Source organism: Pleuronectes platessa, chromosome 11 (genome assembly GCF_947347685.1).
Source record: "Pleuronectes platessa chromosome 11, fPlePla1.1, whole genome shotgun sequence".
Lineage (NCBI taxonomy): Eukaryota > Metazoa > Chordata > Actinopteri > Pleuronectiformes > Pleuronectidae > Pleuronectes > Pleuronectes platessa.
In genome coordinates this window covers 3,885,783-3,900,097 of record NC_070636.1, presented here as the reverse complement: position 1 = coordinate 3,900,097, position 14,315 = coordinate 3,885,783, and the positions used below count along the sequence as shown (strand labels likewise).

At 39.9% G+C, this 14,315-nt stretch overlaps 1 protein-coding gene and 1 gene segment (V, D, J or C); both read left to right on the top strand.

The window, feature by feature from the left end:
- The first annotated feature begins 2,331 nt into the window (after positions 1–2,331).
- LOC128450409 (T cell receptor beta variable 6-2-like) lies at positions 2,332–3,886 on the top strand. The segment is given in 3 exon segments: positions 2,332–2,901; positions 3,070–3,123; positions 3,298–3,886. Coding segments are annotated over 3 exon segments (516 nt in total).
- A 983-nt stretch (positions 3,887–4,869) lies between these two features.
- On the top strand, positions 4,870–12,111 carry LOC128451008 (uncharacterized). The gene is made up of 9 exons (XM_053434779.1): positions 4,870–5,012; positions 5,115–5,288; positions 6,019–6,419; positions 7,927–7,993; positions 8,236–8,301; positions 11,019–11,360; positions 11,447–11,470; positions 11,602–11,708; positions 11,815–12,111. Exons 1-9 carry the CDS (start codon positions 4,970–4,972, stop codon positions 11,839–11,841), a joined length of 1,251 nt encoding a protein of 416 aa, XP_053290754.1. The 5' UTR covers positions 4,870–4,969; the 3' UTR covers positions 11,842–12,111.
- Positions 12,112–14,315: the final 2,204 nt, after the last annotated feature.

Here is a 14,315-nt window from a genome sequence, read left to right as displayed (position 1 = left end):
CATAACCAGATGTACTGGTTCAGGCAGCGCCATGGGGAGACCATGACTCTCATTGTCTACGCACTTTTTGGAATGGACCCAGACTACGGGAAAAGCCCTGCAGACAAATATTCAGCCGTCAGACCAGACTTCAAGAGCGGCTCTCTTACTGTGAAAAACGTGCAGCCTGAGGACAGCGCTGTGTATTTCTGTGCTGTCAGTAAGCACAGTGATGGGAGAAGTATTAGAAGCTGCACAAAAACTGCTGGCCAATAAATGTGTTGCATTATAAGTTTTTTTTACATGTAACTTTCCAGAAGGTGGTGCTGGAGCTGAAGAAATACTCAAGCTCAACACAGGCAGCCCAAAGACAGTTAACTGGTCTAGAGAGAAAGGTGTTAATGAAAGAGTGTCACGTTGAGCTTACAGTCTGTCAACATGCCCACATTCTTACGGTTGGTGATTCAGTTATCAAACTTTATCAATAGTTTCTACAAGGTTTTTCCGGTTTCTATCTTAGCAGGAGTTTTGTTCCTCGTCCTGAACAGAGACAATCGATGGGGTCTGATTTCAGCGACTGACATCTACAAGACTGTCAAACACAGCTGTAAAGACATTGTCTTACAAGTGCACTTCTGGGTCTTGACGTCCATCAGTCTTCCACTGACCTCGTCACAAACCCCGGGTGACAGTTTAAATTTGCTGCAGCCAAATAAAATATTAATATACACTATCCCGGTCAAAAAATGTAATATAAATAAAACAAACAATTGCAGCCAGCAACACACACAGACAAAAATCCCAACTGAATTTAAATAACACAGTTTTCTCCTTTGTGGTTTTGAATAAAACAGAATCAGCTACACCCACACACCTGCTTTTGTGGTTTTATATTGAACTTGATGTAATCATATAAGCTATTATAGCAACGCCTCCTTACTGCATCTGCATATCTGTTTCCTGCTTAAACTGTTCAAGAAAGACACCCTGAATGTGACAAGTCAGATCTCATCATGAGGATTAGATTTCTCTTTTGCACTTTTCTCACAGGTAAAAAATGCTTCACTGCTAAATACTTATTTTACTGTATTTGCCTTCACTTCTTAAATCAATAATCTATCCCTCTGTGCTGACAGCAGGTATTTCTCTAGGGATTCAGGTCGACCAGTCTCCCTCTGCTCTCTTCAAACGAGCTGGGGATGATGTGCAACTCGTCTGCACCCACGATCGGTCTGAGTTCAGAGTGATGCTGTGGTACCAGCAGTCTCCAGGGGAAGAAGCTCTGAAAATCATTGCAAGGCAACTGTACGATGACAGCAGCATAGAAGAGCCATTTCAGAAACACTTCAGAGTAGCTGGTGATCCAAATGGAGGCACAACAAATGGTTCACTTTCCATAATCAAACTAAAAGCACTTGAACACACTGCAACGAATTTCTGTGCAGCTAGTAAAGCACAGTTCACCATCGCCCCTATACGCTTTACATAAAACCCTTTCACACGCGCGCACACACACACACACACACACACACACACACAAAGAAAACCAACTCTCCTAACAAAGTTTTGAGGTTCTGTGGTCTGGCAGATTTGTCCTCGTTCATCATTCAGCAGCTTGTCATGAAGAGAAAAAAACCTCAAACTCTCAAACCCTGAAAGAGTTTCTTCAATTAAACTGTAGCGGCCCAACATTTTATACTTTGTCTCGTCACACTGTCACAATGAAACCATTTTTTTTAGACACCAACTTTGTGTTTTGCTCCTTTGTTGCAGATTGTACAATCTGCCATGTGCTCACTTATGCTATCGTGGTCAACAAAGTTTCTACCATTCAGGCAGACAGTCAGAACTAGTTTCAGCTGCAGTTGTGCACGTGTACACAAGTGGCACGCGATGCGGTACTACACAACACACACTTCTAATACCAGATGACAGCAAGACTTCAGTTCCTCTTCAGATGTCTGTATGTCAACCTCACTTCACTTCCTGCACATCCTCGTCCACAAAACTCAGCCTCACATCCATCATTACCGTGATCTGTATCAAGGGTATGAAGTCATGACAACACTTATAACTCTTAAATAAATAATCAATTTAAAATGGAGCGAAGAATGAATTGCAATCCACTCTAAGTGAGCAATTATGCTTTCAATAACTTTATAGTGTAGAGATAGGATGTTTAAGTTCCAGCTGAACTAGGTTTTTATGCTCTCTTTGCAGGTGTTTACCTCTGCGATGAATCACAAGTTTGTCAGATGCCATCTGAGCTGCTCGTGAAACCCAACCGTGAAGTCAACCTGAGCTTATCACATCAAAATCCACGCTACGACACGATTCTCTGGTACCAGCGCTCAGCAGGAGACAGTTCTCTGAAGCTTATTGGCTCTGTGAATTATAAATTTCTTAAGATCCAGTCACTGTTTGTCGGCCACTTTGAAGTGAGTGGAAACGGAGAGAAACAAGCTTTTCTTCACATTAAGAAGCCGAGGCACCCTGAAGACAGTGGAGAATATTTTGGAGCAGCCAGTGTACACAGTTATAAAGACGGAGATGCTGTCGTACATGAAACCTCAATTACGATCCAGCAGATACCAGCACACAGACTGTAAACCACTGAAACCATGTGACAGTCTTCATTATAACTGGAATTTGTTTTATTCATTTAGGGAGCAATGATGACAAGACAGTTGAGGGCACGTTTCTGATGTTTCTAACAAGCATCAGAAGTAAAACTGAAAAAGAAGAAAGATCTAAGGATGAAATAAAGCAGTCATTCACGTAGGAGACGCTGACAAGGACAATATGTTAATATATGGGAAAGAAAAACTCAGAGTTCATGTTTGAAAAAAGCAGTTTTTCCAATTCGTGTCACGGCAAAGAATGTTAAATCTACCTGAGGAGTTTCTATGACCACACGCAGAGGTAGGACATACATATTTTCAACAGTTTTTGCTACTTTCACAGTTATTTTTTTTTTTGCTTCTATCACATGTTGGGTTAAGGTTCTGATGTCATTTCCTCACTTCAGATTTGAAGAGAGAGTGTTGGTTCACTCACTGTATTTCCATAACTTCTCTTCCTCCTTTACAGTCAAAATGATTCCGAGCTTCACCACCTTGACTTTCTTTGTACTCTGGGCTTCAGGTAAAGTAAAAATCTATAAAAACAAAAACACAATGCTCTCTCTTTCAATTTTTGATACAAATTTTCCTGCGCTTTAATAATTTGTAGCATTTGAGTTGAAACATTTAGATTTCACCCAAACTTTATTTATACTTTAGCCTTTGTAGATATGTTTTCTGTTTTCTTTCATTTCAGGAGTTTCTCATTCTGTGCTTATCACTCAGTGGCCCCAGTACATTTTAAGGTCTCTCAGTGGCTCTGCAGAAATGCACTGCTACCAGAATGACACCGACTATCAGTATATGTACTGGTACAAACAGCAGCGAGGAACACAACCTCAGTTAATGGTTTATTTAGTGGGCAGCTCTGCCACCTATGAAGAAGGATTCAAATCTGGCTTTGAGGCAAAGATATTGCAGAAGAAGAAGTGGTCTCTGAAGATACCCAGCACTCAGAGGAAAGATGAGGCTGTTTATCTGTGCGCTGCCAGTCTACACAGTGCTGTGACAGACACCAAGTCTATGACAAAAACATCCCGACATCTGACTCACATTAATGATAACAGGAAGGATGTCAACCACACTGTGGAGATGTTATCAGGGACATTTACTGCAAATGCCTTCTCACTTGAGTCAATGTAAGTGAAGAGCAAAGGATGAATAATATTAATTATAAAATAAACTATAAAGAACAAACTGCTCTGTAAAATTAAGGAGTATATGACTTGTCGTATAAAATAAAACAAAACAGATTTATGTTGAAACACAGGACGTGTTAATGAGGATAGATTCAACCAACAGGGGGAGGCACAGCTCATGGCATGAAGCTTTTATCAAGAGAAGGGGGGGGGGGAGAAGTAACCGACACACACACCCTCTGATGTGAGGAAGAGCAGCACTTCCTCACATCAGTTATTCGCGATGCCTTCACCTGTGCAAACATTGGGTTTGCTCTTCATCGGTTTTTATTGTAAGATGTAGAATTTTGTCTTTTATTTCATCAATACTCATTTTCTATTTTTTTGTCCGTGAAACTGAGGTATTCGTTTTTTTCAGAATCAATAACATTTTATTAAATCTGCTTTTTTCCCTACAGGTCAGGTGAGCGCTGTGACTTTTCAACAGTCTCCCCCCTCGATAGTGAAGGAGAACACTGTGGTCCAGATCGACTGCAGTCACAATGATAATAGCCTTCCATATATGCTCTGGTATCAGCAGAGACAGGACCGTCTGTCTTTGACCCTCATTGGGTACGGATATGCAAACAGCCCCCAAAGCTATGAGAATCAGTTCGAAGAACAATTCAAGCTGAGCAGAAAAAGCTCCACAACAGGATCGCTCGTTATTAACACGGCAAACCTGTCGCACACTGCTGTTTATTTCTGCGCTGCAAGTACACACAGTGATGTGGTTCAATGAGACTCCCTCACTAAAAACCCTGATGGTTTTACTGCGCATGACATTTGTGCATCTGCGTGATAAGCCACTTGTGTCGTTTCACAGACTCTCACTTGAGGAAGCTGCGTTTCTTCACACACACACACACACACACACACACACACACACACACACACACACACACACACACAAAGGCTACGATACATGAGCACAACTAACCGCAAGTCCGTGTCAATCCTGAAGTTTCATCACGTTTTTAATCATGGAAGAATTTACACTTGGACATTCATCAGTGTGATAAGAAAATTATTTGGCTGAATCATTTGACATTTCACTTTGGTCCGTGTCCAATTCAATAACACAGAGAAGGCTGGGTTTTTGACCTGTACTGCAGCCAGCCACCAGGAGGCAATTGAGATTCACTGGCTTCACATTTGGGGGGGCAGTCAGTATCATTGCACATCACTAACATGCTCGTCACACTCGTTTATCTGTCACTTCTTTTACAATCTGGTGGGTTTTATGTTTTATGTTTTCTCTCATCATGGCTGTACTGTCCAACCAGTGCCCCGATGGCTGTTTTCATGTATTTGTGTAATTTGTCATGTGCCACAGGTCTGGCAGTTGTTGTTCAGCAGTCTGGAGATCAAGTCTCTCGCCCAGGAGACAAAGTGATGCTGGAGTGCAGCCTGGGGCAAGGGTTCATCATGACCAGTTACACCATGTACTGGTACCGACAAAACCACTACGCAGCTCAGGTGGAGTTTCTCACCAAAGAACACGACCAAAGTGAGGGACGCCTCCAGTCAACTATCGCCGCATCCAAAAACAACTTCTCTCTTCAGATCACTGATCTGCTCCTGACTGACAGCAGCACGTACTACTGTGCTGCCAGTCACAGTGATGCACACGGACCTGGCAGTCATACAAATACCAAGTCAGACTGTAGCATACAACATGCAGGCAGGAGGAAGCTGTGGCATGTTTGGTTTGTAGAGAATGAATAAGTATGAGAATCCTTGTGCTGAAGGTCCGGCCACACTGGGGTCCTACTGGGCTCCTTGTCAGTTATGACTCAATTTAGTAAACACACCGGATGAGCCAGTGCTGATATTAAAGAGTAAACAAGTTACTATTGCTTTAAGGAAAAGAGTCAATGATTCCCAAGATGTTGTAATTGAGGCTTGAAATTCTACAGTTCAACTTGAAAAAACTTCTGAAACAATACGAGTGAGGAAAAATAGTTTCTATTAACACATTGAAAGGAAGAGGAGGAGCCTATTTCAAAAGTTTTGATCGTGGCAGCAGAATAAGACAAAAGTTGAGTTGTCAAAGAAGAAGACGGCTTTGATTATTTTTCTCTGGGACAATGAACATCTTACTCTTGGTTGCAGTTACAATCTTCTCTAGTAGGTACTTTTAAGTTACAATGAAAGAAATGTTACTTCTTTTGCGATCAGAATTTTGCTCGTTCTGGTTTGTTCGTTTATTTACTTGTCGTCGTTTTCTTGTTTTCCAGATTTCTCCGTCTGCATTAAAATTCTCCAGCCTCAGTTTGTATTCAGCCATGACAGAGACAAAACTGTGACGCTGCAGTGTGAACAAGATGACAATCAATATTACTACATGTTCTGGTATAGACAGAGAAACAGTGGGGAATTAAATCAGGTAGCAAGTTCTCCTGGAAAAGATTCATCGAACATTGAGGCTCCTTTCAAAGAAGACAAGTACACCATGTCAAGGCCGACACTGCTCAACTCCTCTCTGCAGATACACCCTGTTGAGGCTGGAGACTCAGCTGTGTATTACTGCGCCTCTAGAATAGCACAGCAGTTCAGAGAGCCTCAGCAGCTGAACAACAACCTCAGGAACACACCAGGAAGAGAACAGGTGGAGGGGCGAGTAAAAGAGGCTAGAAATTAATTGGTTCTAGTTTCTCAGTTGTGATTAGATAAAAATGATGTCCCTTCTTTTAGGATTTATAACAGACACTTTATATTATATTCTAACGTTTGAGGCAGCTGTGGCTCAGGAGGTAAATTGTGTCGTCCACTAATTGGGCGGTCAATGGTTCGGTTCCTGTCTCGTTTAGGACGCATGCCAAATATTTCAACAGCATGTGAATGAGCTGCATGACTGAAAGAGCTGCATGTAGAATCCCTGAGTGAATGTTGACTGCACTGTTACAAACATAGAGTGGTTGTTAAGACTAGAAAATTAATATTGAAATGCAGCCTGTTAACATTTCAGAAGTAAAACAATTTACAGATTAACACAGAAAATATTCTCTGCTTTTTGCTGTGATAGTGAAAACAACCCTTTAGTTTATTAAACAAGCAAGTTTCCATTAATCCTGCGGAATGTACAAGAGCTGCTGCTCCACATTTCAGTCATACAACACCACAGAGCGGATCAATTCAGATTAGTGAGCAGGTACGGTGGAGGTTGATAGAGCCAGTGCATTTCACCCTGAACAGGATCAGGTTTAAGAGGAGATCATACACTGACCTCTACAGGGTTCACGTGAGACTACATGTGGGTGAGGTAGTAAATAAAATGTACTATATTGTGAAATACTGCAAAATCATTTTAATGAACCAGGTGTGAAATTGTGTGGATATGTTGAATTTGTACATACAAATATTTGCGATAGAAAAAGGGGACACACTCCCGACTCATTTGACAAAAGAAAAGTAATGACCTGTTTAAGATAGTTAGAAGATATGTTGTTCAGATGCTGCTATAAATATGATTTAACTTGTAAAGAAATGGAAGTTATGGAAGTTAAGTTAGACATTATCAGTAGTGTTGTACTTCATCATGCTATTCTGATTTATTTCTATAAATAAAAAGGTGTTATATCAACTGAGTCGTCATTATATAGAATAATACATTGAAAGCCAAAAGTTGAAAACTGCACTTAAAGACATAGAAGTGCTTCATAGAGCTGAAGGCGACCGGATTGGCTTTTACTAGTTTCTACATTTCAAGCTCGACATTAGAAGACAAACGAGTAATTTGAGGATCATCTGTGTCAGTCACATCAGTGAATGTTCCTCCGTATTTATATGTCTCTTCTCCGATAAATGGGTGGATAAGGAGGTGTGACCATATATGATGTCACTTCCTTTGAGAGGCTAAAATAAACACAACAGACAAAACAGTTCCTAAGCAATCGCTTCTTTTCTTAGCCGACACAGAAATAGCAGCAGTCAGACTTGATGCCGTTCAGCTGTCAGTGAGTCCAACCTGTACAGCTGCTCTCAGAGAGATGGAGGCTGAGATATGGAGTCGCTGGGTGGGGGTGGGAAACAGTGAAGAAAAACGACATCAGGTTTTTGTGTAGTGTTTTCTCACAGTGGGCACAGGGGGCCACGGTGATACATTCCCATAGAAACGCCGTACAAAAACCTCCTCCCATTGACACCCATTGTATAGATGGCTGTTTGTAACCTGGGGCTCTCGATGGAGCAGAAAACATCAACACTCTGAAGGTGTGTTTGATGTCAGGTCACACTGGCATTGGAAAGATGATAACAATGAAGAATTTGGCCGAAACACAGTCTTACATTTTTATATATTTCATTCAAATGGAGGATTGTTTAACTTTGGTTGTATAAAACAAAGCACACTTGGAAATTATGAAGCTTATCCTTCAGGATTTAACCTTTTACATCCTCTGGATTATTAGGCTGTGTCCTAACTTTATGGGATGTTTTGTGACTTTTTGGTGAAGGAGACAGCCAGTGTGACACTGGAAGTGAAGCCTACTTTGGAAAAGGAACAAAACTGACTGTTCTGGGTAAGTCTAAGCTTTCACAACATCACTTCACTAAAACAAACCTAAAAACAAAAGAAGCTGGTGTGGAAGTAAAGTAACAAGTGAGCAGAGAAACACTGTGACCTACACTGAGCCTGCTTACTTTGGCCAAGGAACCAAACTGACTGTTTTAGGTAAATATTTCCATTTATTACTGTATATTCTTAAATGTCACATTGCTTTGGAATCCAAGTATAAATTGAAGTATTAGTAAAACCTTCCAAAGACTCTGATAGAGAGAAAGACTCAACAGTTTCATGCTCAGTATTTTTACACTGTGAGAACTTAAACGAAATGCACTTTGGAAATGGAACAAAACTGACTGTTCTGGGTAAGTCTAAGCTTTCACAACATCACTTCACTAAAACAAACCTATAAACAAAAGAAGCTGGTGTGGAAGTGGAGGAGAAAGTGTTGTCATGAAATCTGAAATATTGAGCTGAACAGAGAACACTGTGACCAACTATGATCCTGCTTACTTTGGGCAAGGAACCAAACTCACAGTTTTAGGTAAATATTTCCATTTATTACTGTATATTCATAAATGTCACATTGCTTTGGAATCCAAGTATAAACAGAGGTATTAGTAAAAACCTTCCAAAGACTCAACAGTTTCATGCTCAGTATTTTTACACTGTGACAACTTCAATGAAGCGTACTTTGGAAAAGGGACAAAACTGACTGTTCTGGGTGAGTCAGGTTTATTGAAATGAAACAAATGCAATAACTTTTTCACTGAAATGCTGCATTAAGAAAGGTAACGTACTCAGGTCTGGACAGTTTGAGTTCAGCTCAGCGGTTTTTGATGACGGGCTTTAATGCTGTGTCAATTATGAAGCTTATTTCGGCCAGGGAACGAAGCTGACAGTTCTTGGTGAGTAAAACTTTTTGCCCAAGAATTCAACTCTTAAAAACTAAAACCCAATGAAGCAGATATGTTTTGGGGTTGCACTAAACTTAAAAAAACTGAATGTAGTGGTATGAATGTTTTTTTGTTGGTTTTAAATTGCATGTAACATGTTGGTTACGTTAACTACTTAATTGAATATAGAGGAAACAAAGTAAAAGTAGCACTTGTGCTGTTTTTAGCACCGATTAGATTCACTGTGACTCGGGTTCTTCAGTTGCTTATTTTGGTGGAGGAACAAAGTTAACTGTTCTAGGTAAGAAAATATTGCAATATCTATTTGTTCAGATGTTTGTGAAACTGTGAATTTACTCAGAGAGCGACAATCAATCCCATAATCATGATTGAACCACAGTTATGGCTGTAAATGGGCTCAATGTTAGGGGAAAAGTTGTAATAATCTCAAAGTGGCACTTTAAGGAGGCAAGAGGAAGAGTTTTTGTGCAGTTGAATGTCTCTGTGCTCATACACGGAGGCTTACTTTGGATCTGGAACCAAACTCACTGTTTTAGGTAAGAAAACATTCAAAGATTCAACCTCACTGTGCACGATTCTCTTAGTGGCAGGTCAATATTAAAGTCCTTGTTTAGAAGATACTCCCTGAACATTTCATTTGAAGTCTGTGAAGTAAGTGTGGTAATTTAGACGTGACAAAGGTAAATTCAGAATTTAGTTTATGCCTGGTAAAAAGGATTTGTCTGTGTTCATAACTGTAGTGCAGGAGTTAAACATTTGGCTCAATGCCCAGAATATTAGTGTCACAGCGAGTTCTTATCAGCCCTGTGAATTACTGTGAGTTTCCAGTCCGAGGCGTACTTTGGAGCTGGAACTAAACTCACTGTTTTAGGTAAGATTACTGTTTAATTACATGAAAAAATAGCCTAAACTGTCAAAACATTAAATGAAAATGTTTTTTATTTGATACATACTGCCAGTTACGTTATGTTGTTTTATCTTAGCCTCTAAAATGAACACTGAGTTGGCAGATTCAATTTGGGAAGAGCAAATCTATTTAGGGAATAGTATGTATTCAAGTGTTCAGGTGTGCACAGTGAAACGTTTTAGTTTATCTGATAAAAGAGCTCAAAAAACAGTCTGCAGCTTTCAGTGCAGAGTGGTTGAGCAGTTTTCTCTGTAGCCTTGTATCAGTGTGAACAAGTACAACCCAGCTTACTTTGGCAGCGGCACTAAACTGACAGTGTTAGGTAAGAACAAAATAAAAAATAATTCGTACAAGTCTTTGTTTTTTGAAAGTCATTAAGCTTAAATGTGCAAAAACTTTTTTTTGAGGAAATGTTTCAAGGTCTTGTTTTGTGAGGTTTGTTGTAAAAAAACTGCAGAATAATGTCAAATCTATACGAGATAAATCGAGCTAAAACTTTATACTTGGTTAACATACCAGACTTTGTTATAATAAAATAAATGTTCTGTTATTCAAAACAACCATGATATTTGACAAACAAAGTAAGATTGAATGTTTTGGTTGGTCACAATAATCAAGACACAAAGAAAGAAAGAAAAAAAATATATCAAGGGAATTAATCATCAGGATGATGCTAATTTGTGACTTATTATACAAATATAACTTATTAAAAATACACACAAATACAGCAATTACATATTTAAGAGGTTCAAACATTGGAGGTAGTTTTTTCCAAGTGATGTTATTTGTTTTTGTGTTTAACCTCAATGTTCTGGTATTTTATCTTCAATTTTAGACTTAGCTGTTTAACATTGGTTTCTAATACGTTTCATCTTTAAACTAATCGTTTTATGTCTTTGTCTCCACCAGAGTTTGATGTCAAACCACCAGAAGTGGAGGTGCTCAGACCATCAGCAAAAGAGTGTCGAAACCCTCTGGACAATGAGAGACAGAAGACCTTAGTGTGTGTGGCCAGTGGGTTCTACCCGGACCATGTCAGTGTGTTCTGGCAGGTTGACAATAAAACCGTCACCAGTGGTGTAGTAACGGACGAAGCTGCCCTGCGGGTCGGCAACTCTTACAAAATCACCAGCCAGCTGAGGGTCTCTGCCGAAGACTGGTACAAACCCGAGCTGAAATTTGAGTGCTTCGTCAGATTCTTCAATGGGACGGAATATATCAATTCTTCATCATTCATCTCTGGTGATACAGGTTTGTTCATGTCCTAAACCTGATCTGGACAAACACGTTAAATAATCTTCCGTTCTTGTCTAATGCGTTTCTTATTTTTCTACCAGCTCCAGCTGACGTCCTAACCAAAGGTAGATACATTATTCAGTTATTCATTGTTCACCTCACTGCTGCTCACATCAACCGGCTCCACAGACACAACACAATGGACGTTTCCTCTTTGAATCATGTCACTCATCTCAATGTTTGAACCTTTCTGCAGAAGAATATCTGAGGATCACAACGAAAGCCAAACTCTCCTACGGTGTGTTCATCGTCAAGAGCTGCGTCTACGGAGCCTTCGTGGCCTTTTTGGTTTGGAGACTCCAGGTTCGTTAAATACAACATTTCTGATTGACCGACACAGAAGCTGGTTCCATAGGTTTAAGTATGAAACAAATCTCACAGGAAATTGTTTCCCTTGTGTCTGTTGCAGAGTTCAACTGAAAAGCCGAAAAACTGAGACCTGAGCTGGGAGGAAAATTAATGGTTGCTTTATGTAAATAAAACTGCATGAAACATAGAAGCTGAATGTTGCAGTGTATTTTTACTCATTTATAAATCAGGGTGGATAACAGGTTCTGTGCTTATTCTTATCAGTAACTCAAATATATGACTGTAATCAAGATAGTTTCGCATCAGGTTTCTTTAATTTCTCTGTGTATTTGTTTTTGGTTGTGAACTAATTTTTTGCAAAACATTTTTTCTCAATAAAAGTCATTTGAATCAATAATGTGCCTTTATTTCTCTGTAAGAGTTTGTCCTGAGGTTCATGATCACTCTGACACCTTCATCTCCATATCACTGCTGATAACATTACATTACAAGAAATAGATAAAGTAAACCGTTGAACCACTGTCACACCTCATTCTACAATCAGCACTGGAAATATTATTTCTGGAGATAGCGTGAGGTATTTTTAGCAGCTGACACACCAGCCTGTTTTCTGAGAATCATGGAACATTACAAGTTTTTTCCAATGAGCAAACTGAACAAACTGAGAAGTGACTGAAGTTTCACCAGTTCACTTAAATGATGATCTCAATTACATAGATTGATTGTGTTTTGAGTGGGTCATACCTGTTCTAGATACAATTATAAGCAGTGTAGTGTTGTTTTCTTCCTGAATAAACTTCAACTGTGAGACTAAAAGTAAATGTGAAGAGTGTGAGTCAACCACACAACAACAGGAAGTCATCGCTCTGCTCTGATCACAAAAGAAGAGCAGAGCTTCTGTTGGTGAGAAGACAAACCGGGGATGGAAACTGAGCAGAGGAGTGTAGAGCGACAGCAGAAGAGAGGATGTGGTCACAGAGCAGCCTGCACCTCGTTCTCTGTGCTGAGAAATGACGGAGCTGCAGCATCTCACTTCACCACAACCTCCGTCCCCCGAGCGTGCACCTGCATCTCTGCACCAACCCGCACCCACACTGCACATCTCTGAGCCAACAGCTGGAAAACCTCCACTTCTGTGTCAACTGAAGCTACACAACCAACCAGCACGTGTTGTATTGAACACAACAGCTGTTCACATTAGAAGGTTTTAATTTGGTTTGCCTTGAAAAACATGTTTGTGTGCTTATTCCAATAAACAGGAAGAAGTGTGCGAGTCGACAACAGCAACAACTTCATCTCACGTTGTTGTTTTTGTCTTGGATCGAAAACTCATGAAAAATCAAACCTGTGGTAACAAAACATCCAAACTGCTGAGAACCAACAAACTGAAAAGTGTAAAAGCCAAACTGACGAGACGTGTTCTCAGCCTCAAACCTCTGACTTTATTTGTAAATCAACATGCAATATGTATTCACACTCAAAATAATAAATCAACAATGATTTATTTTATAGTAATTAATTTAATATTCCAGTTTAAGTATTTCTAACAGCATAAATACAGCACACATTTTCAATGAAGATGTGGTGTGCAGCTGTGTAAACATGTATATATTATAACATATAAAAGGTTTAAACGCTGATTTCACAATGTTTAATTCAATGTAAGAGCAGCTGCAGCAACAACTAATCCTGACGGAAACACAAATTATTGAGAGCTGAACATCAATATTTGTATATGTTGAAGTTTTATTTGTTTCTCTATGAATATTCCACTTTGACCCTCATCATTAATGAGACCAAAGAGAGGCTGGTGGAGACAATAAAGCAACTCAATGCGCAGTATAGCGGAAACCTCATGATCCCTTTAGCTGCGTGAATTTCACTTTGCACATTAAACAACCTCTGGTGCAAACTGAATATCAAGTCGTGTGTAGGATCCACAAACAGTAATTCTAGACATCACAGCTTCTCAGTGCCCTGAGACAACTTTTGTTAAACCCTCTGCTGCTACATAGGTACAACTGATGTGACTTTATGCACGTTACACTCGTTAAAGAACGTTTAATGCTACTTACACACTAGGAGTCAAAAACAAAACCGTTACCAGTAGTGAGGCTCAGAATCAGGCTGCCACCTACTGGCATCACTGCAGTCGTTCATGAACTAGAACACAATCTAGCTGATAAGAAACATTCAGGTGTTCCGTTGGCCTAGCTCTGCTGACGGAAACAAAGGGTCATATGACTGGATGGATGATGAGATGCTGCTTTGTCCAAAGTCTCACTCTCGTCTCTGGAACAGTTCAAAATTATATCGGCCATCATCACCTTCACCGACTCTCTGCTCTGTGTTGCGGGTCCTCTTCTGTTGACTAAAACTTTTGGGTTGTTTTTATTTTAATTTAGGATTCACGTCCATCAAACCTCAAGTTAACTGGTAGAAAAGTGTCAGTCTGATCAGATGAACTGCAGTCCTGATCTTGATAACCGCTATTTTTATGCCAGGGAAGAGGAGGATGAGTTTGATCGTCGCCACGGTGCAGAGGTCAGAAGAGGTTGAACACTTAACGTTGCTACGAATTTCAAATAAAAAGTGACAGGC